The 19727-nt window shown below is 55.8% G+C and overlaps 2 protein-coding genes across 3 annotated transcripts in view; one reads left to right on the plus strand and one right to left on the minus strand.

Annotated features, from left to right (window-relative positions):
• Positions 1–323: 323 nt before the first annotated feature.
• Positions 324–19727, minus strand: part of Pc (pyruvate carboxylase) — a 98420-nt gene continuing 79016 nt past the window's right edge. The window contains exons 2-20 of the mRNA XM_032891223.1: positions 19580–19715; positions 19279–19463; positions 18938–19103; positions 18692–18837; positions 18437–18554; positions 18105–18256; positions 16761–16879; positions 14083–14245; positions 11895–12077; positions 4270–4414; positions 3932–4021; positions 3465–3843; positions 2782–3022; positions 2411–2660; positions 1977–2221; positions 1708–1887; positions 1385–1633; positions 1042–1182; positions 324–962 (exon numbers count right to left, since the gene is read on the minus strand). Coding sequence (XP_032747114.1) covers positions 714–962; positions 1042–1182; positions 1385–1633; positions 1708–1887; positions 1977–2221; positions 2411–2660; positions 2782–3022; positions 3465–3843; positions 3932–4021; positions 4270–4414; positions 11895–12077; positions 14083–14245; positions 16761–16879; positions 18105–18256; positions 18437–18554; positions 18692–18837; positions 18938–19103; positions 19279–19463; positions 19580–19715 — 3537 coding nt within the window. The 3' untranslated portion in view covers positions 324–713. The remainder of the gene's footprint in view (positions 963–1041; positions 1183–1384; positions 1634–1707; positions 1888–1976; positions 2222–2410; positions 2661–2781; positions 3023–3464; positions 3844–3931; positions 4022–4269; positions 4415–11894; positions 12078–14082; positions 14246–16760; positions 16880–18104; positions 18257–18436; positions 18555–18691; positions 18838–18937; positions 19104–19278; positions 19464–19579; positions 19716–19727) is intronic.
• Lrfn4 (leucine rich repeat and fibronectin type III domain containing 4) lies at positions 6171–10152 on the plus strand. 2 transcript variants are annotated; one of them, XM_032891225.1, is made up of 3 exons: positions 6171–7017; positions 7467–8825; positions 9304–10152. In XM_032891225.1, the coding sequence occupies exons 2-3, from the start codon at positions 7477–7479 to the stop codon at positions 9863–9865; spliced, it is 1911 nt and encodes a 636-aa protein (XP_032747116.1). In that variant the 5' UTR covers positions 6171–7017; positions 7467–7476; the 3' UTR covers positions 9866–10152. The 2 variants fall into 2 exon arrangements, with proteins under 2 accessions (XP_032747116.1, XP_032747115.1); XM_032891224.1 differs by having other exon boundaries at positions 6171–8825.

The raw sequence follows: 19727 nt of genomic DNA on the forward strand, positions 1-19727 counted from the left end.
GTGAGCAAATGGACATGTGTCATTTTCTAGTGACACTACCCCCAAGGTTGGCTGTGACATAACTCATGAGGTTATAACAAAGTATCATAGTCATCCACTGCCTCCCTGGGAGCTCTTGTCTCCTCGCCTGTGTGGAAGCTGGTGGTTGAGAGGTGAGGGGCCGGTACGCAGTGGCCTGCTCTAACAAGTCTCCTGAGAACACTAGGCAGACAGGCTTGCGGGTGTCTACTGAGCTCTAGAGAGTTTAAAGAAAAAAAAGCAGATCTGACCTAGGTCCCATGAGAGTTTGAGAGAAAGAGACCCACACTGCCACTAGGGTGGGGTAGACTGTACATGACCTAGTGTGGAGGGCAAGGGAAGGCCACTTTTATTGAGCAAATTTCCCAAGACCTATGAATTAGGTCTTCTTCCCTCTACCCCCAGAGGTAGAACCCCTCTCCCAGGTACAAGGCCACCTACTGTACACCTGTGGTCTCCCACGAGGAGCAGACCCTTATTTGGCAAGAGATGAATATGTGAGAACTGCCTGCCAGCAAGACAAGGACAAATAGCTGAAGGGAATGGGAGGGCCATTGCAGGTAGTGTGTGTGCTGTCCCATGGGACAGGACCTCAAGGGCCTGGCCCTCAGGTACTGCCTGGGCCTGCCCTGGCTGCACAGCTTCTGTTGAGAGGCTTGGGGTAGGGTTGGCCAGGCTGCCAGTCTGGAGTAAGATCACTCAATCTCTAGGATGAGGTCATCGCCTTCCAGAGTCATGTCCTTGGTCACGTGAACCTTTCGGATAGTGCCCTCCATGGGCGAAGTCACCACAGTCTCCATCTTCATGGCGCTGAGCACACAGAGGGGCTGGCCCTTAACCACCTTGGCTCCTGCTGCCACCTTGACGTCTATGACCTTCCCAGGCATAGGAGCCCCAATTTGGCCCTTCACATCCTTCAAGGCCTTGGGATGGAAGTGCATCTCCTGCAGACAGGACAGAGATGACATTAGACAGCAGGTCAGGCCCATCCCTACCACCTGACTGGCTCTGGTGGCACTGTACCTTCATGGCCTGGGTGTCTTTAACCAGAATGGATCGAAGCTGCCCATTGAGTTCAAAGAACACCTGCCGCTGGCCCGCACGGTTCAGGTCGCTGACAGCCAGGGCTTTGATGTGCAAGGTCTTGCCCCGTTCCAGCTCAACCTGGAGAAGACAGACAGCTGGGGAGGATGTCATGACCGTGGGCCCTGGATCCCATTTCTCGCGTGTGAAGAAAGCCCAGCCTCTGGTCACAAGGGCCATTTCTGCTGTGCAGCTCACAAGGCTGTGAATACTGTGTGTCACAGTATGGCAGGGCTACTGTAGGCCTTGGGGCTGAGTATAGACAAACACAAGACCCACTGACCTCAAACTCCTCTGCAATTTTGGGTCCTTGAAGAAAGAGACGAGTATTCAGGCTATCCAGGGGGCCAAAGGTAGCCGTGAAGTCTTTGAACTGAGCAAAGACATCAGGGTACATGGCTGCAGAGAGAACGTCCTCTGGGGTCACCTCCTCCCCATGCCTATCAATCAGGTCCTTCTCCAGCTCCTTCAGGTTCAGGGGAGGGAGGGAGGCTCCAGGCCTCCCCTCTATTCTTGGCAGGTCCTTTAGCACCTGAGGAGCAAAGCAGAGGGTCAGGCCAGGCCCTTGGACTCAGTCCCTGTCTCATCACGATGTACCTTCCCTACCTTAGAGCGGAAGGGTTCAGGGAAACCCCCATGGGGAATGCCGATGTAGCCCTGCAGGAACTCCACCACAGAGCGGGGGAAGGACAGCTCTTCTGCCTGAGCTTCTGCCTCTGCCCGGCTCAACCCGTTCTGCACCATGAACTGGGCCAGATCCCCCACAATCTTGGAGGATGGTGTCACCTGAAGAGAAAAGATCTCTGGTAATGAGGATGTAGGCCCAGAGGCAGAAGGGTAGCGCACAGGGCCGTTAGATAAGGGGCCTTGCTCACCTTGATGAGGTCCCCCAGCATCTGGTTAGCCTCCACATAGGCCTTCTTGACCTCCTTGAACTTGGAACCAAGTCCCATGCTGTGGGCCTGGAAGTGTAGGTTGGTGTACTGGCCCCCTGGGATCTCATTCTCATACACGTCTGAGTTGCCAGACTTCATGGTAGCCGTGCAATCAAAGGCTGCATACAGCCCCCGAGCCCCTTCCCAATACTCACTGTAGTCAAACACACGCTCCAGGGGTACCTCTGTGGGGAAGCTAGAGTCAGGAGAGCTTGGCAATGTGCCAGTACTCCCAAGGGTGCTTTCCAGAACTCAGCGTTAGCCCAGACTGGGGGGAGGCAGCGGCCGCCAGGCCAGAGTGAGGCATCTGAATCCCAGGCTCTGCCAGGATTATTCAAGACTTTGAATGGCCATGGGTTGTTACTCTATCCTACCTGTGTCCAGAGGAGTCCCTTTGGTACAGGCCACCAGGGCCCCCATGCTGGGCTGTGAGGTCATCCCAGACATAGAGTCGACTGCCACATCCACAACATCAGCCCCAGCTTGTGCACAGGCCAACATGGCTGCCACACCTGACCCTGACGTGTCATGGGTATGGATGTGCAGTGGGAGGTCGGGGAACCGGTCCCGGAGGGAGCTGACCAGCATGGTGCATGCTGCAGGCTTCAGCAGGCCTGCCATGTCCTGGGAAAGTGAAGAGGAGAAGGGATTATGGTAAGGAGGGACCTGATGTGTTCCTGTACTGCAGGCCACCGTGGGTATCGTGGGAGGGCGAGAGGAGCAGACGGACAAAAGGCCCTGGCACCTTAATGCAGAGGATGTGAGTGCCGGCTCGCACCAGTTCTTCAGCTAAGCCCATGTAGTACTCCAGTGAGTATTTAGTGCGACTGGGGTCAGCCACGTCACCCGTGTAGGAGATGGCAGCTTCCACCACACCCCCAGCACTGCCAGCTGCTTCCATGCCCAGCAGCATGTTTGGCAGGTAGTTAAGGGAGTCAAAGATCCGGAAGACGTCCATGCCATTCTCTTTGGCTACCTCACAGAACCTGGCAAGTGAGAGAATAGGTGAATCCTTCCTGACCCCCTGTACTTTACTCTCTAGGTCCTGGCCCCTAGGGAATGAAGTCTGGCCTGTCAGGGGAGTGGGCATTTCAAACTGTGATCAAGGCCTTTCCAGGGCAGCCTGTGCCAGGAGGTATGACTGGCACTGGCAGAGCCATCCAGCCATCTAGGCCTGGAGGATTGGTAAGATTCTTAGCAAGGAATGGTTGTTGAGGAGGGCGCCACTGAGCAGAGCCCTCAGGCCCAGTTCCAACCCCAGCTCTGTGCTGTGATTCCTGGGACAAGTCATCTCCCTCAGTGTTTGCTGCCACAGAGATCCAGAAGCCCTAAGTGTTCTGCCTCTGGAAGTCTGTTTGGTCCCCAGAGGATACAGTCAAAGACTCTGTGGAGACCACTACTGTGTGGTCCCCGCAGACCCAGGCTTACTTGAAGACCACGTTGTCAGGGTAGTTGGTGTAGCCCACAGCATTGGCCCCCCTCAGTAGCATCTGGAATGGGATGTTGGGGATGAGCTCCCGGAGCTCCTGGAGCCGCCGCCAGGGGCACTCATACAAGAAGCGCATGGCCACGTCAAATGTGGCTCCTCCCCAGTTCTCTATGCTGAAGAGGTTGTTGAAGTTGTGGGCAACGTAGGGCGCAATCTTTTTGAGATCGTGTGTGCGCACTCTAGTGGCAAGTAGTGACTGGTGGGCATCCCGGAAGGTTGTGTCCATTAGCAGCAGCCCCTGGTGATTCCGCACAGCTCTGGCAAAGCCCTCTGGCCCCTCTCGCAGAAGGATGTCTCTGAAACCAGCTGGGGGTGGGCCTAGGGTAGACAGGAACATCGATGTCTATCCTACAGGCAGCAACCTCCCACTATCCCTTTGAGTTGTTAAAAATGGACCTCAACCTACCTATGGGCACCACAGGAACAACGGGGTCCACAGGGCTGGGACTGACCTTGACAGGGATTGGAGTGGTAGGGCCATTGACCATGACGTGTCCTGGGGAGAAAGTGAGCACTGGGTCAGGACAGGTTGGTCAGAGGAAGAGTCAAGGGCAGCAGTGTGAGTAGGTAGGTTCTGGGATGGGGACTTTCTCCAGGACACCTGGGCCCCCTGGGTCTAGACAGTGGACACTTACTAAGGAGCATGTGGACAGAAAGGAGGGTATAGGACCTTAACAAGGGCAGGGGCACAGGGTGGGAAACAGGGAAAAGTCAGGAGGGAAGAGAAGGGCAGTGCAGGCAAACCAAGGTAATGTAGCAACTTCTGGGCCCGGTTCTGTGCAGGCCGCAGCTGGAACAGCTCGGGGTTCTCATCGATGAACTGGGTGTCCACAGTGCCCGCTAGGAACTGCTGGTTGTTGAGCACATTCTGCAGGAAGGGGATGTTGGTCTGCAAGGCAAGCAGAAGGGTCACTATGCAGCTTACGGAGGGACAGACACTCCAGGTCCTCTGGGGCACTGCAGCTTCCCCCTTCTTTCTGGTCGCCTATGGAGCTGCCAGGGACTAGATGCACACCTCCATCTTTGCTCACTCCAGAACTCATACCAATGCCACCCCCTCTTGACTGAGTCCACAGACTAAGATCTAACACCTCCCATAGCCTAGAACCTAACCCTGTAGAAGCATTCACACCCTGCCAGCCACGCCTCTTCAACCCATTTTCATGAGACCACCTCTTGCTAATTCCAGAGGCACCACCCATCCTCTTGCTAACAGCTCCCACCTAGACACTCTTCCCTGACCTCATTTTCTTCCTCTTCTACCCTTCCACATCTCACGCTCTACTTCTTTAGGACACCCTGATCTGGACCTGCTGCTCCTGTGACAGCCTCTGTCTTCAGAGCCAAGTGGACCGACCATCCCAGTAATCTGCACTCCCATGGAGCCCTGCATGCTGTGCTCTCAGCTCTCTGGTAGATGGATACCTTACCCTCCACCCTGCCTACCCATCTTTTCCTGTGTGACTGGGCAGGCTGGACCCCTGCCCCATGACAGATCCTGGACTCTTAATCTCTTGGGTTCAGTCCACACATTTCCCCTGAGCTGCCTCAACACAGCCCCCTTGCCCGACGATTGGACAAGAGCGGTGCTTGCCCACCAGCTTCCGACAGGGAGTCCCTAATGATTACAAAGCAGGGGCCCAGCTATTGATGCCTTGCAGCCTTGCATCTGCTTTTCTTTGGAACTACCCCCCCCCCCGCCAGGGACCAAAGCATGGCACTGAATTGTTAAACCGTCTGAAGAACCTAGAGCTGCGTAAGGGTAAGAAGGATCATCAAAGCCCCAACCACCATGTAGATTCCCCCCTGCTACTGCTGGATCTACCATCGATGCCTCTACTGGAAGCTCCACGGTGGTAGGAACAGGGCCAGAGACCACCTGGTTCCCACAGCAGTGTAACAACACACAACAAACTAGAATATGTGTGTATTTGGAGTGAATGGAAACTCTTTAGGGGAAGAAAAAGAAGTATCTGGCACCACCTCATATCACAGTTGACCAGACTAAAGAAAGATCCAAATTATTTTTCCAACAGCTGGGGTGTCCCAGCAACAAGCCAAGCAGAGGCTTCCAGCTGCAAGGACTTAAGCCCCTCAAGCTGCAAGGTTTCCTTAGGTGTGAACAGTACAGGCAATTAGCAGCCCTAGGTCCCCGTGAGAAAACCGTTTCTGTGGGTAAGGAACTTGCTCAGGGCTGTGCAGCTGTACCAGGCAGGACTAGAATCCAATCTCTTTCTCCCCCAGTTCCTGGCACCCACGCACTCCTTAGATTCAGGTACGGAGGGAGGGAAATAGGAAGAAGGGGCCCAGGTAGTCTGAGAGGAGGAGATGCCCCGCAGGAGGTGGTAACTTCCCATCCCAGCTAAGTGAACCATTCCTGGGAGACAAACAAGATACCCAACTTGGTTCTGAGTCCACCTCACACTTCTGACCGTTCGAACCACATTCCCTAGGAGGAGGCCCCTCTAGAAGAGGGGAGGCGGAGCTATGACAGGGAGAGGACCACTGACGCACAGCTTCAAACAGCGTGCCACAGCCAGGCTGCTGGGAAACCGCGCAGCACAGACCAATCCGGCCAGAGGCGGAGGCCGGTTGGCTGGGGAGCGCCCGGCAGGGCGGGAGGGAGACCGAGCAGAGGAAGGAGGGGCGCGGCGGGGCGGGGCACGACGGCAGTCCCGTGGCCAAGCCCTCAGGCCCCACCCGCAGAAGCCCTGTTGGGGGCGCCACCCCAACCCCCCCCCCAGGGTCCGGACCTGTGGGGGATTCTTCACGTGACGCGGTGATGCAGAACGGTTGTGACCTTCAGTGTGTGTTTGCGAACGCGAGGGTCCCAGTAACAGTGCGGGTTTGCACCCGGCCCTGCCCGTGGGTGCGGGGACGTGTGGGTGTGTGGGCATATGTGGGCGTGTTGGGGAGGGTGCCCAGAGACATGTGACAAAGACCCGTCTCTGGGAGATGGTAAAGGGGCCTAGAGCTGGCGCTTTGTCTGGTTGTCTGCAGAGCCGCGGCGCCCGCCTAAGCGGTTACAGGATGCTTGGGCGCCAGGGTGGCCGAGGGCGCGCGCGCCCGTGCCAGGGTGAGTGCGCTGCGGCAGCGCCGTGGGGCAACGCGGAGGGCCTGGTCCGGCCTCGGGCGTGACTGGGCGCCACCCGTGGGCGCTGCAGTGGCCGCGTGTCCCCGTGACCTCCGGAACCCGGCTGGGGCCCGGCTGGATCCCTGTGCCCCTCCCGGTCCACCCTCCACGTGCGTGTTCGTGGCGCGCGTGTCCGTCAGCGCGCATCCGCCTGCCTGCTGCCGCCGCCACCGCGAACGGCGCGGAGAAAAGGTGCCGGGAGCCGAGAGAGCCGGGGCCGAGGGCCCGAGCGCCATGGGCCGGAGGGCGCGCGGCTGGCGGGCCCGGCCTCGCTCCCGCGAGAGAGCGGCCTGGAGTCGGCAGGGGCCGGCTGGGTCCGCGGGGAGGCCAGCCCGCGCCCCCTGAGCGACGGACACCAGGTGAGCCCCCCCTCCCCCGCCCCGACAGGGCTCAGAGGGAGGCCCGCCCGGGGAGGAGCCACAGTCCACGCCAGGGATTTGGGGGACGCCATCCTCAGCCACGAAGGGGAAGGCACGAAGGGGGGAGGGGGCTGGCCATTTCAGAGGATGCCAGGAGGAAGTTCCCGGACCCTCCCTGCTCTTGGCCCTCCTCCACTTCCTGCCTCATGCCTCACCTTGTTCCCAGTACCTGGACTCCCTTCAACTGCTTGGGAAATGTGACCTTTACTCTGGGGGGGCCTTAGTCTGCAGCCCCAGCCATCTTTCCTCCCTGGGGTCCTCCGTGAGCATCTTACCCAAATCTTCCCCAGTTCAGACTCTGGAAACTGGTTCCTGGGACTGTGCCCTGGGCACAAGTGGGCCCTTGCCCTAGCCCCACCTGTGCCTGGGGCTGCGGCCCTTTCCCACAGGGCACTCACCATGGCCCCGCCGCTCCTATTGCTGTTGCTGGCCAGTGGAGCCGCTGCTTGCCCGCTGCCCTGTGTGTGCCAGAACCTGTCGGAGTCGCTCAGCACCCTTTGTGCCCACCGAGGCCTGCTGTTTGTGCCACCCAACGTGGACAGGCGCACAGTTGAACTGCGCCTGGCTGACAACTTCATCCAGGCCCTGGGACCACCTGACTTCCGCAACATGACAGGGCTGGTGGACCTAACATTGTCTCGAAATGCCATCACCCGCATCGGGGCCCGCTCCTTTGGGGACCTGGAGAGCCTGCGCTCCTTGCACCTGGATGGCAACAGGCTGGTGGAACTGGGCAGCAGCAGCCTACGGGGGCCTGTCAACCTCCAGCACCTCATTCTTAGTGGCAATCAGCTGGGCCGAATCGCTCCTGGGGCCTTCGACGACTTCCTTGACAGTCTCGAGGACCTGGATGTGTCCTATAACAATCTCCGGCAGGTTCCCTGGGCTGGCATAGGCTCCATGCCTGCCCTGCATACCCTTAACCTGGACCATAACCTCATTGATGCGCTGCCCCCAGGTGTTTTTGCCCAGCTTAGCCAGCTCTCCCGCCTGGACCTGACCTCCAACCGCCTGGCCACCCTGGCACCTGATCCACTCTTCTCTCGGGGTCGGGATGCTGAGGCCTCACCTTCCCCTCTGGTGCTGAGTTTCAGCGGGAACCCACTGCACTGCAACTGTGAGCTGCTGTGGCTGCGGAGGCTGGCCCGGCCTGATGACCTGGAAACCTGCGCTTCTCCACCAACCCTGGCAGGCCGCTACTTCTGGGCAGTGCCTGAGGGAGAGTTCTCCTGTGAGCCTCCACTGATTGCCCGACACACACAGCGCCTGTGGGTGCTAGAGGGTCAGCGGGCCACTCTACGGTGCAGGGCTCTTGGTGACCCTGTACCTACCATGCACTGGGTTGGTCCTGATGACAGGCTGGTTGGCAACTCTTCTCGAGCCTGGGCTTTCCCCAACGGGACCCTAGAGATTGGGGTGACAGGCGCTGGAGATGCAGGAGCCTATACCTGCATTGCTACCAACCCTGCCGGTGAGGCCACAGCCCGAGTGGAGCTCCGGGTACTGGCCTTGCCCCATGGTGGGAACACCAGTGCTGAGGGGGGCCGTCCTGGGCCCTCGGACATTGCTGCCTCTGCTAGAACTGCTGCTGAAGGCGAGGGAACTTTAGAATCTGAACCAGCCGTGCAAGTGACAGAGGTGACTGCCACCTCTGGACTGGTGAGCTGGGGCCCAGGGCGGCCAGCTGACCCAGTGTGGATGTTCCAAATCCAGTACAACAGCAGCGAGGATGAGACCCTCATCTACCGGTGAGGATGGGCCTTGCACACTCCCTTCAGCCTGCTTTGTTCACTGTGCCTCCCTTCCTGCTGACCCTGTACCCCCAAGTTCTGCCTGTTCCCCCTCCAGGCCTGTGCCTGCTCCTCTACTTCTAAACTCTTGGAGTATGGCTTGGGCAGAGAAACGTGTGGCTGCTTTTTAAGGGGTCTCAGGTGAGGCTGTATGTGCCAGCCTTCCTGACCATCAGTGATAGCAGCTTGGGTGTCTGCTAAGGCACCTGACCCCCACACCCCAGGGTATTTTTGCCTCTGCTTGGTTCCATTCCCCATCCCCAGCTCCTATTACCTGAGGCCTGTGTCAGTGCACACACCCATCCCTGCCCTGGCACTATTCTGCGTGTGTTGACAGGGCCTTATAGGCCTGAGGGGCTGTTCAGGGCAAACCTGAGAGAAGGGAATGGGGGCTGTACCCCACCCTGGGGCTCTGACCACCTGCCCTTGCCTACAGGATTGTACCAGCCTCCAGCCAACACTTCCTGCTGAAGCACCTGGTTCCTGGTGCTGACTACGACCTCTGCCTGCTGGCCCTGTCACCTGCTGCTGGGCCCTCCGACCTCACGGCCACTAGACTGCTGGGCTGTGCCCACTTCTCTACCCTACCAGCCACCCCCCTGTGCCATGCCCTACAGGCCCATGTGCTGGGCGGGACCCTGACTGTGGCAGTGGGGGGCGTCCTAGTGGCTGCCTTACTGGTCTTCACTGTGGCCTTGCTGGTTCGGGGCCGGGGAGCTGGGAATGGCCGCCTCCCACTCAAACTCAGCCATGTCCAATCCCAGACCAATGGTGGCACCAGCCCCATGCCCAAGAGCCACCCACCACGGAGCCCTCCACCCCGTCCCCAGCGCAGCTGCTCCCTGGACCTAGGAGACACCGGTGGATGCTACGGGTATGCCAGGCGCCTGGGAGGAGCCTGGGCCCGGCGGAGCCACTCTGTACATGGGGGGCTGCTGGGAGCTGGGTGTCGGGGTATGGGGGGCAGTGCGGAGCGGCTGGAGGAGAGCGTGGTGTGAAAAAAAGGGCAGCCTCTTGCCCTGAGGAAGGAGCAGTGCCACTGTTGGGCCCAGGTGGCAGCACCCAGCCTGGGTGGGCAGCACGGCCCTGGGTCCCACTCTGCTTTTTATCCTCAGTACCTCAGGCCCCCATGTACTTGGTGGGACAGCAAACCCTTTCCTTGGTTTTGGCCTTCAGACTAAAGGGACAGGTCCCACCAACAGGTGCTCAGAGCCACCAAGGCAGGGGCTGCAGCCACCAAGAGGGAGTCTTGTTTCTATTTATAATAAAATTGTTGGGGACAATTTGCCAGTGTTGGTCTTTGATCTCATCCTGCTTGGTCCCTGGGAGGGAGGAAGGGGGGCTGTAGGGGTACACAGGTGAGTACAGGTGTCAAGGCTAAAACTGCCGGGCCCCCAGAGGTAGTTCTTGGCCCAAGACTCTCAGCCAGTCTATGGTAACCCAGGGTAGCAGTCAAGGGTTGGGGTCTGGTGTCTGCTGGCCCTGGCAGAGGCAGGCATCAATCTAGAACCCTCTGGAAGGCCTGTGCTTCCCTGGGCCTGAGTGAGCTGGTGAGATGAATGCACAGCCTCAGCTCTGCTCTGCTCTGCTCTGCTCTGTGCCTGGCTGGGCTCCACAGCCTCTTGCTAATGAGCTGAGCTCAGCTGTAGGCCCAGTGCTCAGATGAGTCCGGCATGGGCATCCAGTTGCTAAAGTGCAGAAGTAGATATTGTCAGCCACGCAGCATTCTACTGTGCCCACAGCTGCAGCCAAGCTCACATACACCCAACCTCCTGTCACCATAACTACCTGTATGTGACCTAGAGAGATGCTTGCGGGGAAATAAGCAACAGTTGGGAGACATAGGAGAGGGCAGAGAGGGTAGGATGTGTGCAGGAAGGGGACAGACCCAGGCCCCAAATCCTGTTGCAGTTTCTGTAGTCATGAACCCTACTGTCCCTGTTCTCATGACTGGAAGAGGATGCTGGGATCTTGAACTCACTGTGATATAGGGCAGGTGTGTAAGGTTGTATGGCTCAGGATACTTGGCACTAAGGGTGGAAAAGTAATCAGAGTATTGGCAAAACCTCAAACCAGGGTTCAGCCCAGTGTATACCCCATAACCTCCCATCGCTGGTCAGCCAGAGAAAAGCCAGTTCCCAGAGCATAAGGCAGTGACTCTAGGATGTTGGGAGCTGACTTTACAGCATATCTCTGCCCCCAAGGCAAGGAAGGCATGGACCCCAACAGAGCCTGTGATCATGTAGGAACCCACTGCCTTTCCCAAGATGGGCTGCATGAGACAGGCTTCTCTGCCCTACCCCACAGGACAGTCTCAAAACCTTCCCACAAGGTTTTCCAAAAGTCTTTGAGCCCGCTAGGGTCACTGACAGAACCTGTGAACATGAGAGGAAAATGACTGTGGCCATTGTGGGGACAGCACTGGCACAGGGGGCCCATGAGCCACCAAGCTTTAACAATAAAAGACTGGAAGAGGTCACCACCCAGCACATAGTCAGAGCTTCCACCATGGAAGCCTTGGAAGAGGAGGGAAAACCTCAATGGGCTGCGGACCTAAGTCTATACCCACGTGTGCCCCGTAGGATAGGCGGACAGGTGCTGGCTTCAAAGGACAGGACAGAATCTCTTGGTTATGAGTTTGTAGCTGCAGAAACTAGATAGAAAGGTATCCCAACAAGGAAGCAATAGGCACCATGGGGCTCCTGTCACCTTAGAGAGGCCCAACCACTGTGGCCATCCCTGACCCTCACCATATACATTTCTTGGCTATTCTGAAGCAGCTGACGCTCTAGATGCCAGGAAGCCAGGAGAGCTGGGAGCTGGCAGAAGGTCTGAGCTCTCACCCAGGGATCCATACTCAGAGACCCAGTAGGGCCCTGGCACCAGTAGCCTGAGTCCAGTCAGAAATGATTACTGTGTCACGGAGACTGAAAGCCACCTCAATAAAAGTAAAGCAAGAACAAGACACCACACTGCCCCTCAGGAACACTTAACCAAAAGGGCCCCTGTGGGCAAACAACCTCTCACCTTTACACCTCGGACACGGAACTCCGCCAGGGCTCTGCTCATCTTGGTGGCAGCTGTAGGGTGGTCTTTGCCGTGGGCAATGACTTTGACGAGCAGGGAGTCATAGTGGGGGGATATGACAGCTCCCTGGAATGCTGAGGCATTGTCCAGGCGGATGCCCATGCCCTCACCACTCCGGAAAACCTGTGGCCAGAAGGAAGCACAAGTCAGCAGCTGGGATGGAAAGTGGCCCCCAGAGGCTGAGCTCAAGGGTACCCAGAGAGCCCATCCCTGACTTCTGTCATCAGAGCAGGCTCCAACCCTTCCGAGTCCTATCACTCACTCCTGCACTGTAGCTAGGAAGGGACAGGGGAGGACAGGCCTGCCGGGCCCCCAGAGCAGCCTGGGTGGGAAGGGCCAGAACCCGTCCTTCGCCACCTGCCTGCCTGCCCTCCCTCCCTGTAGGCCCATTCTGTGTCCCCCATCATCCCAGGAGCAGCATGCAGTGGTTCACTGGAGACAGCTAAAGTGGAGATGTCCCTGTGCAGATGGCGCTGGGTCAGACACAGGTACACAGACCACCGGCCACTAGGAAGGAAAGGAGATTGATAGGCTGACGGAGGAAGGGTTCAGCTGGTTTGCTTTTCCTTTTGTTTTTGAGACAGACCAGCTTTTCTGTAGCCCAGACCAGCCTGAACTTACAATGTAGCCTAGGCTGGCCTTGAACTCATGATGATCCTCTTGCTTCAACCTTCTGAGTGCTGAAATTGCACAACCACACCTAGCTTGGGGGGTTTTGTTTGTTTGTTTGTTTGGTTGGTTGGTTTTTGGTTTTTGATGTTGGTGTTTATGGTGTTGGTGTTTAATGTAGAGGGAAGAGGAGGCTTCAGATCTACTCACATTCCCTCTTCCTGAAGGGGAGGGTGGGAAAAAGAGCAGAGGGGAGGAAGAAACATGCACAGTGAAGGAAATGCATCCAGCTCATCCAGGGAACATGAGAGGCAAACAGAAGAGGAAGAGGAAGTGGCAGACACAGATGTAAGGGTTGGGTGTCTGGGGTAACTTACGTGTGCACACACAGGTCATGACAGGCATGGGGCAGGTAGGGGATCTGAAGTTCACAGAGAAAGTGAGAGAGAGGAGGCCAGAGGGACTGGACTGGGGACACCCTCAGCATCTACCCTTCTGCTGCTAAGGGCACAAGCTGTGTTCAGTAAAGAACTTCATGCAATATTTAAGGGTGGACACTCAACTGTGTGCAGGAACTACCAGCTAAAAATACCCTGTGGTGACCGTCTCGAAAGCCAGCCCCTAGCTGTGAGGTGGAGGTGGAGAGGAACCCTGGTGCGTCAGCTGCTCTTCCCAGCCAAGGGCAGAAGAGCCGGGGCTATAGGGCAGCAACAACCCAACACTGTCCCATGTAGGGACTCAGAAATGAATGCAGGTGGTCAGCTGTAGTGGCCCTTGGGCCCTCAAGGTCATCAGAACTGACCTAGCACACCAACCCTGCCCCATACTTAACCACACCACAATTGTGGGCATTTTGCAGTTCTGGTGTCTGGTTCACTCTCTTATTTGCCATCCTTGTACCCTGGACACCAGTGCCAGCCCTGACTGCCCCGAATCCTGCATCCTCTGACCAGCAGACAGTGCTACTGACATGCAGGGTGACTGAACAGGCTGGAGCCACAGACAGGGCATGGAAGAGACAGAGGCAGCTGAACCCAAAGGCTCTAAAACTGACAGGGAAAATGGGCAAGGCTGAGGTAAAGTGCTTCTCAGTCCTTCAGTGCTACCTACTGAGGGGCTCCTTTGCTTACTCCCAAGGGGCCTTCTGCTTCACTCACTCTGCCACCAAAACCCCAACCCTCTGTTCCCCCACAAGGTCCTGCCTCACCAGCTACCCCTCACCTCTGACAGAAGGCAGGGTAGAGATCAGCCACTCTGGGTTTGTCACAATGAGGCTTTGGGTTCCTAGGGCATCAGGACCAAAGCATTACATTTGGGGGTCCACAACAATCCCCTTAGCTGGTCTGTCCCCATTCCCAGGTGATCTGCTGACTTTCTGCTAGGTTTCTGTGGATGTTCTTCCCTTACTCTGAGACAGAACTGGGCCCCTCGGTGATAACCTGGGCACCATGGAGAGGCAGGCAGCGAAGAATCTCAGCCCGGGATGAAGCTAGTGTCACACTTTTGAAATGTCACCTACCTCAATGCGGCCAGTGTCTGGCTGGAAGCTGCGTGCAGGGTCCTCAGTGGTGACCCGACACTGAATGGCACAACCATTGATGCGGATGTTTTCCTGCCGCAGGCCTAGGTCAGGCAGGCTCCGGCCTTCGGACACATGGATCTGAGCATGGACCAGGTCCACACTGCAAATGAGGACACAAGGGAAGGAGGAGGATGAGGTGAGGCATGGAGGCAGGATCTATGATTCACAGAGCCAGTGCTGTCCCCTCTTCTCAGCCCAAGCAGCCTGGAGTCCTCTATCTGGTTGTCCCACAGCCTGCACTGCTTTCCCCAGTGAATCAGGAGAAAACACTCCCCTCTAAGAAGCTTCCAGAAGACAAGTTATCTACCTGCCCTTCGTCCTCCTGATAGCCCCTTCAAACAGTCTGTCTTCTGTTTGTCCATCCTAAGGTCTGAAAACTCCTGACTGCCTGTGACACCAAAATTGGAAGTATAAACAGAGGTTACTGTCACAGGGTTGGGACACTCACTCTTGGAGCATTGGGGCTACAGTGTGTGTGCAGGCAGATGCAAAATAGGAATCACAAGGCCAGGCATGTTGGTATGTTTTTGTAATCTCAGTATTGATAGGTACATGTAGGAAGATTAGGAGTCCAAGGTCACCCTTGGCTATTTAAAAAGCTTGAGGCCAATGTGGGCCCAAGGGATCCTATCTAAAACAAACAAACAAACAAAACAGAACCAAAAACCAAACAAAGGAAAACAGAGAACTGCATTAGTTGGAAGCTTGCAAGGGTGGACATGTCAGGACACTATGTTCCTCAGGCACAGGCAGAGCAGAAGGCTCTCCCTGTTTACATGGTTGTGTAAGACTGCCCGAGCTATGGCCACTCTTAAAGATGGTGTCAAATCCAGGTAGACAGCTGTCAGCACAGGCCCTCTCGGTCTAATGTCTCCAAGGCTCATGGCTGTACTGTACTGGCAGACTGTCCTCAGTACTCAGTGTCACCTGTAAAAGCACAGTGGTAGTAATGGTCACCATGACCCCCTCTCTATAGGTCACCAACGCTTGCATGGTGGATCTCCATGGTAGTACTTCCCATCAGAGGAGCTGAGGGTCAGACAGGCCACAGCTAACCTAGCCTGCACACGGCACAAGGCGTGGGGACCCTGATACTGAGCAAGCAAATCTCGGTACAGCAGCACCGGGTCGCTGACTAGGGAACAGAGCTGGAGCGTCACTGTGACTCCAGCCCTGACTCTAGGGAGTCAGGAGTCAGATCTACAAGACAAAGACAGCCACGTGGGAGGCAGCACCATTAGTCTTGAGTTTGGCTAAGGAGAAAACTGATTGGGAACGTTCCACAGGAAAGTGGACTGGTTCAATACTGAAGATTAATACTTAACATAGCTTAAAAATATGTATCCTGAAATGATGAAAACTATTCTCATAGTTTATATAAAAAAGTACATTTTCTTTTTAAGTCCATACCCCAAGCCTGTAGGAGAATATGCTGGTATAAATCTTATAGGAAGTTATAGCCTACACTGGGTTTACAGATGTTTATAGACAAACCCTGAACCATAAAAGCCAGAACAGGACACTGTCCACCAGAAAACTAGACAGCTGAATTACTACAGGTGCAGAAGTAGAAGCCTACTGCACTGAAGATCCTCAGGGAGAGTAACGTCTGGGAATGACTTCAGCAGACAGCAAGGCTTTTGTTGTTTTGTTCTGTTTTGTTTTGAGATAGGGTCTCTGGCTGTCCTGGAAATCACTACGTAGATAAGGCTCGTCAGATCTTCCTGCCTCTGCTGGGATTAAAGGTGTGAGCCACCATGCCTGACCAAATAGCACGTTTTAAACATGAATAAAAGTTCTAGAGGCTGAGAGGTGGCTCAGCAGTTAGAGCATTGGCTGCTCCTGCTGAGGACCTCGGTTTGCTTCCCAACATCTACATGGCAGCTCACAATCCTCTGAAATCCTAGTTCTGGGGGATCAGATAACCTCCTCTGGCCTCTGTGGGCAAACATACATATAAAGGCAAAATATATAAATCATTTTTAAAATCTAAGGGGCTGGAGAGAGGACTCAGCAGTTAAGAGCACTGGCTACTGTTCCAGAGGATCTGAGTCCAACTCCTAGCAAGCACATAGCACTCACAACCACCTCTACTTCCACCCTGAGGGATCTCTGCTTTTTTTTCCTGCTCTCCACGGGCACTGCATATACACGGTGCACAGACACACTGGGGCAAACATTCATTCACAAAAATAAAAATAAACCTCCAGATCTGTTTTAAGTCTATCTAGAACATCAAGAGCATCACACTATACAATAAACAAAGATGGAAAAACACCTCAAGGCACTGCACGGGCACAGGGGATGTCATGGAGCTGCACGGAAGGCTGGAGACTGAGCCCCCTGTGTGGGCTTAGACAGTTCTCTTAATCTCTACCAGACTTGGATTCATCTGAAGAATGGGGTAATGGGACCCTTCTTCACAAGTACAGCCACGAGGGCTCCATGGAGTGCCTGCAGACCCAAATCCTCATTATGAGGGGTGGGTAAGCTCTGAGTTGTTCTTATTTTGTATAATAACTTTTTTTGGTGAAGTCCCTAGGCCCACTAAAGTAAAAGCAAGTAAGCCTGGGTTGCTGCCTCCAGAAGCCCATCCCACCCTGCCCTGTGCTCACTCTGTAATCTCCTCAGTGACCGTGTGCTCCACCTGCAGGCGGGAATTGACCTCGATGAAGTAGTGCTTGCCATGCTTGTCCACCAGGAACTCCACAGTGCCCGCATTCTCATAGCCAACCTGCAGGGGTGGCCGGTAAGCAGAGGTTCCCAGAGTCAGAGCTGTGCCACACAAGCCTGCCCACCACACAGCTTCCTACCATTAGGAATCCAGCCACCTACCATTAGCTTCCCTGCAGTGGCCACGACCCAGAATACACCTCCACCCCTACTCTGCACATGCTCAAGGATCCCTGGAAGCTACTAAGGCCAGGCTACACCCGCCATCTTGGTGACGGCATCTGGTAACCACCTTTCACTGTTGCTTTCCCAGCAGCCTCCTTGGCCCATGTCCAAATCTCTTCCAGCCTCTCAGACCTGCAGTCCTGGGCTTCTCAGCCCACTTCCTCACTGCAGAAGGGTTTTCAGGAAGTGTCCTCCCGTGCTACTCTGCCATCATCCTCATTCTGGCCATCACCTCAAGCGATGTCACTTGAGGATGAGCAATGGAGTCACTAACATGGACTGCAGCCCTGCTTTCATTCTGCTCTGGCCCTCCCTGAACAACACACTCATTCCCTGGGGTCTGACCTGGTATGATTGGTCACAGAGTAAGGCCAAGGTAAGGTTGCTCCTCTGAGGCAACCCCAGCTCCACCAGACCTCACATTGCTGAGCCTTGTCTCAGAACCCACTGTCTATACCTCTTCTGAACCCTGGCTTCCTGCACTGAAGTCATGGGGACTCAAACCTGGGACAGTGTGATATACATGAGGGGTGGGTACAGGAGGTAACCTGCTGCTATGGCTTCTAGGCCAGTCAGAGGCAAGTCATTGCTTATAGATACAGCTCCCGCCTCTACACCCCAGGATCCACCCCACCAGCTGGTCAGAGACTGGTGGAGACACCTTGACAAGGAAATAGATTGTGCTTCAGTTGAGGTTAGAAGCCAGTGAGGAGGACACGCCTTAACTCTGCCAGAATCTAAGGACTCTTATTTTCTTTACAGTGACCAGGGCGAGCCGGTGCCACAAAAAAGTTAGCCTGTATAGCCAGAGTAGGAAAAAATGACAAGGACACCTTCCTCTTGACCAAGCCTCTCTACTGTCACCGAGCATCAAATCTGCTATCACTTCTTCCAGCCTCATGTGGAGGTCTGCACCCTTCTCCCCTGCCCAGGGCCTACCTCCTTCTCTCAGCAGACTGTCCACAGGGAGTTTCCAAACCCTCAAGTCATGGGACAATCTGGGCAGAGGTAGTAAGAAAGCTTGCAAAAATGGGTTTATGTCCCTAGGAACATGCCCTCACCTGCTTGGCAAGTTTGACAGAGTCACTGGTGAGGCGTGAGCGAAGTTGGGGGTCCAGGTGGGTAGCAGGGGCAATCTCTACCACCTTCTGGTGCCGCCGCTGGATGGAGCAGTCCCGCTCATACAAGTGCAGGATGTTCCCATATTGGTCCCCTGGGCATACAAGAAACTGGATTCAGCCTTTCCTAGAATCCAAGGGCCTCCTATATACCCTCTGACCCCTGGGGCACTATGGCTACTTAGCCACCTGACTCCTGCTCTGTCCCTGGAAAGGCTGTCCCAAAGGTTGCTACTGTAAACCAGAGAGATCTAGGCTTCTCCTGTTTCACTCACCTAGGATCTGCACCTCAATGTGTCTTGGCTTCTCAATGAATTTCTCCACAAACAATGCCCCATTCCCAAAGGCTGCCAAGGCCTCAGAGTAGGCCCGGGTGTAATTCTCTTCCAGCTCCTAGGAATACAGACAAGGCTGGGCAGACATGGGACCAGCTCTGTGCCCTCTGCAGACAGCTCTGTACACTTCCCAGAGACCACCACAGGGGCTGCCGCCCAGCACCGAGACCTTAGCATATGTGCTGCCCTGCTTACCTCGTAGCTATGCACAACCCTCATGCCACGGCCCCCACCTCCATAGGCAGCCTTGAAGATAATAGGGAAACCATAGGTGTTAGAGAACTCGTGTGCCTCATGCAGGGAATTGATGGGGGAATTAGTGCCAGGGACCACTGGAACGCCTGTTGGGAGAGGACAGGGGATCTCTGTAACAGGCTGAATCCTGACCACATCTTGTCACAGGCCCCTCCCTGCGAGCCCCTGGGAGGAACTGCATGTCACCTGCAGCAATGGCAATGGCCCGGGCTTCCACCTTGTCTCCCATCTTGCGGACCACCTCTGGGCTTGGACCAATGAATCGGACTCCAGCATCTTGGCAGGCCTGGGCAAAGTCTGCTCTCTCTGAGAGGAACCCGTAGCCAGGGTGCACAGCATCTACACCATTCTCCTGCAAGGGGCAAGAGAAATGCCTGGGTACCTTCCTCTTTCTCTTTTTCCTTGCTGGGGTCTACCTCCCTCCCCCTGTACACATATTCTGCTGATGGGTGTGGGTGCAGGGCACAGCACAAGATCCTGCCCAGCCTCAGGAAACCATGGCATCTCCTAGGCCAAGCTGACTCTACCTTGGCCACCTTAATGATGTCTGGAATGTGCAGGTAGGCTTGCACAGGAGACAGCCCACGGCCAATAAGGTAGGCTTCATCAGCTTTCTGCCGGTGCATCTGGCCTGTGTCCTGCTCCGAGTAGACAGCCACTGTGCGGATACCCAGCTCTGTGCAGGCACGAAACACTCGGATGGCAATCTCACCTAGGACAAACAGGGTGAGCAGTGAGACGCCTGGGTCCTGAGACAAAGGAGACCAGCAGGGCAGGGTGAGGAGAAGAGGCCAGGCTAGGTAGGTCCTGAATCCTGGTAGTATTTACCTCTGTTGGCCACCATTACTTTCTTGATGGGCTTGTACTCCAGACGCCGGACATTTGGGGAGGCAACGGGGGCTGTGGAGGATCGGCGGACACCCAGGAGCCTCAGGCCCCCTCGAACTGTTTGGAACTTCAGCATCTGAGGAGGGGC

This window comes from Rattus rattus, chromosome 2, assembly GCF_011064425.1.
Source record: "Rattus rattus isolate New Zealand chromosome 2, Rrattus_CSIRO_v1, whole genome shotgun sequence".
NCBI lineage: Eukaryota > Metazoa > Chordata > Mammalia > Rodentia > Muridae > Rattus > Rattus rattus.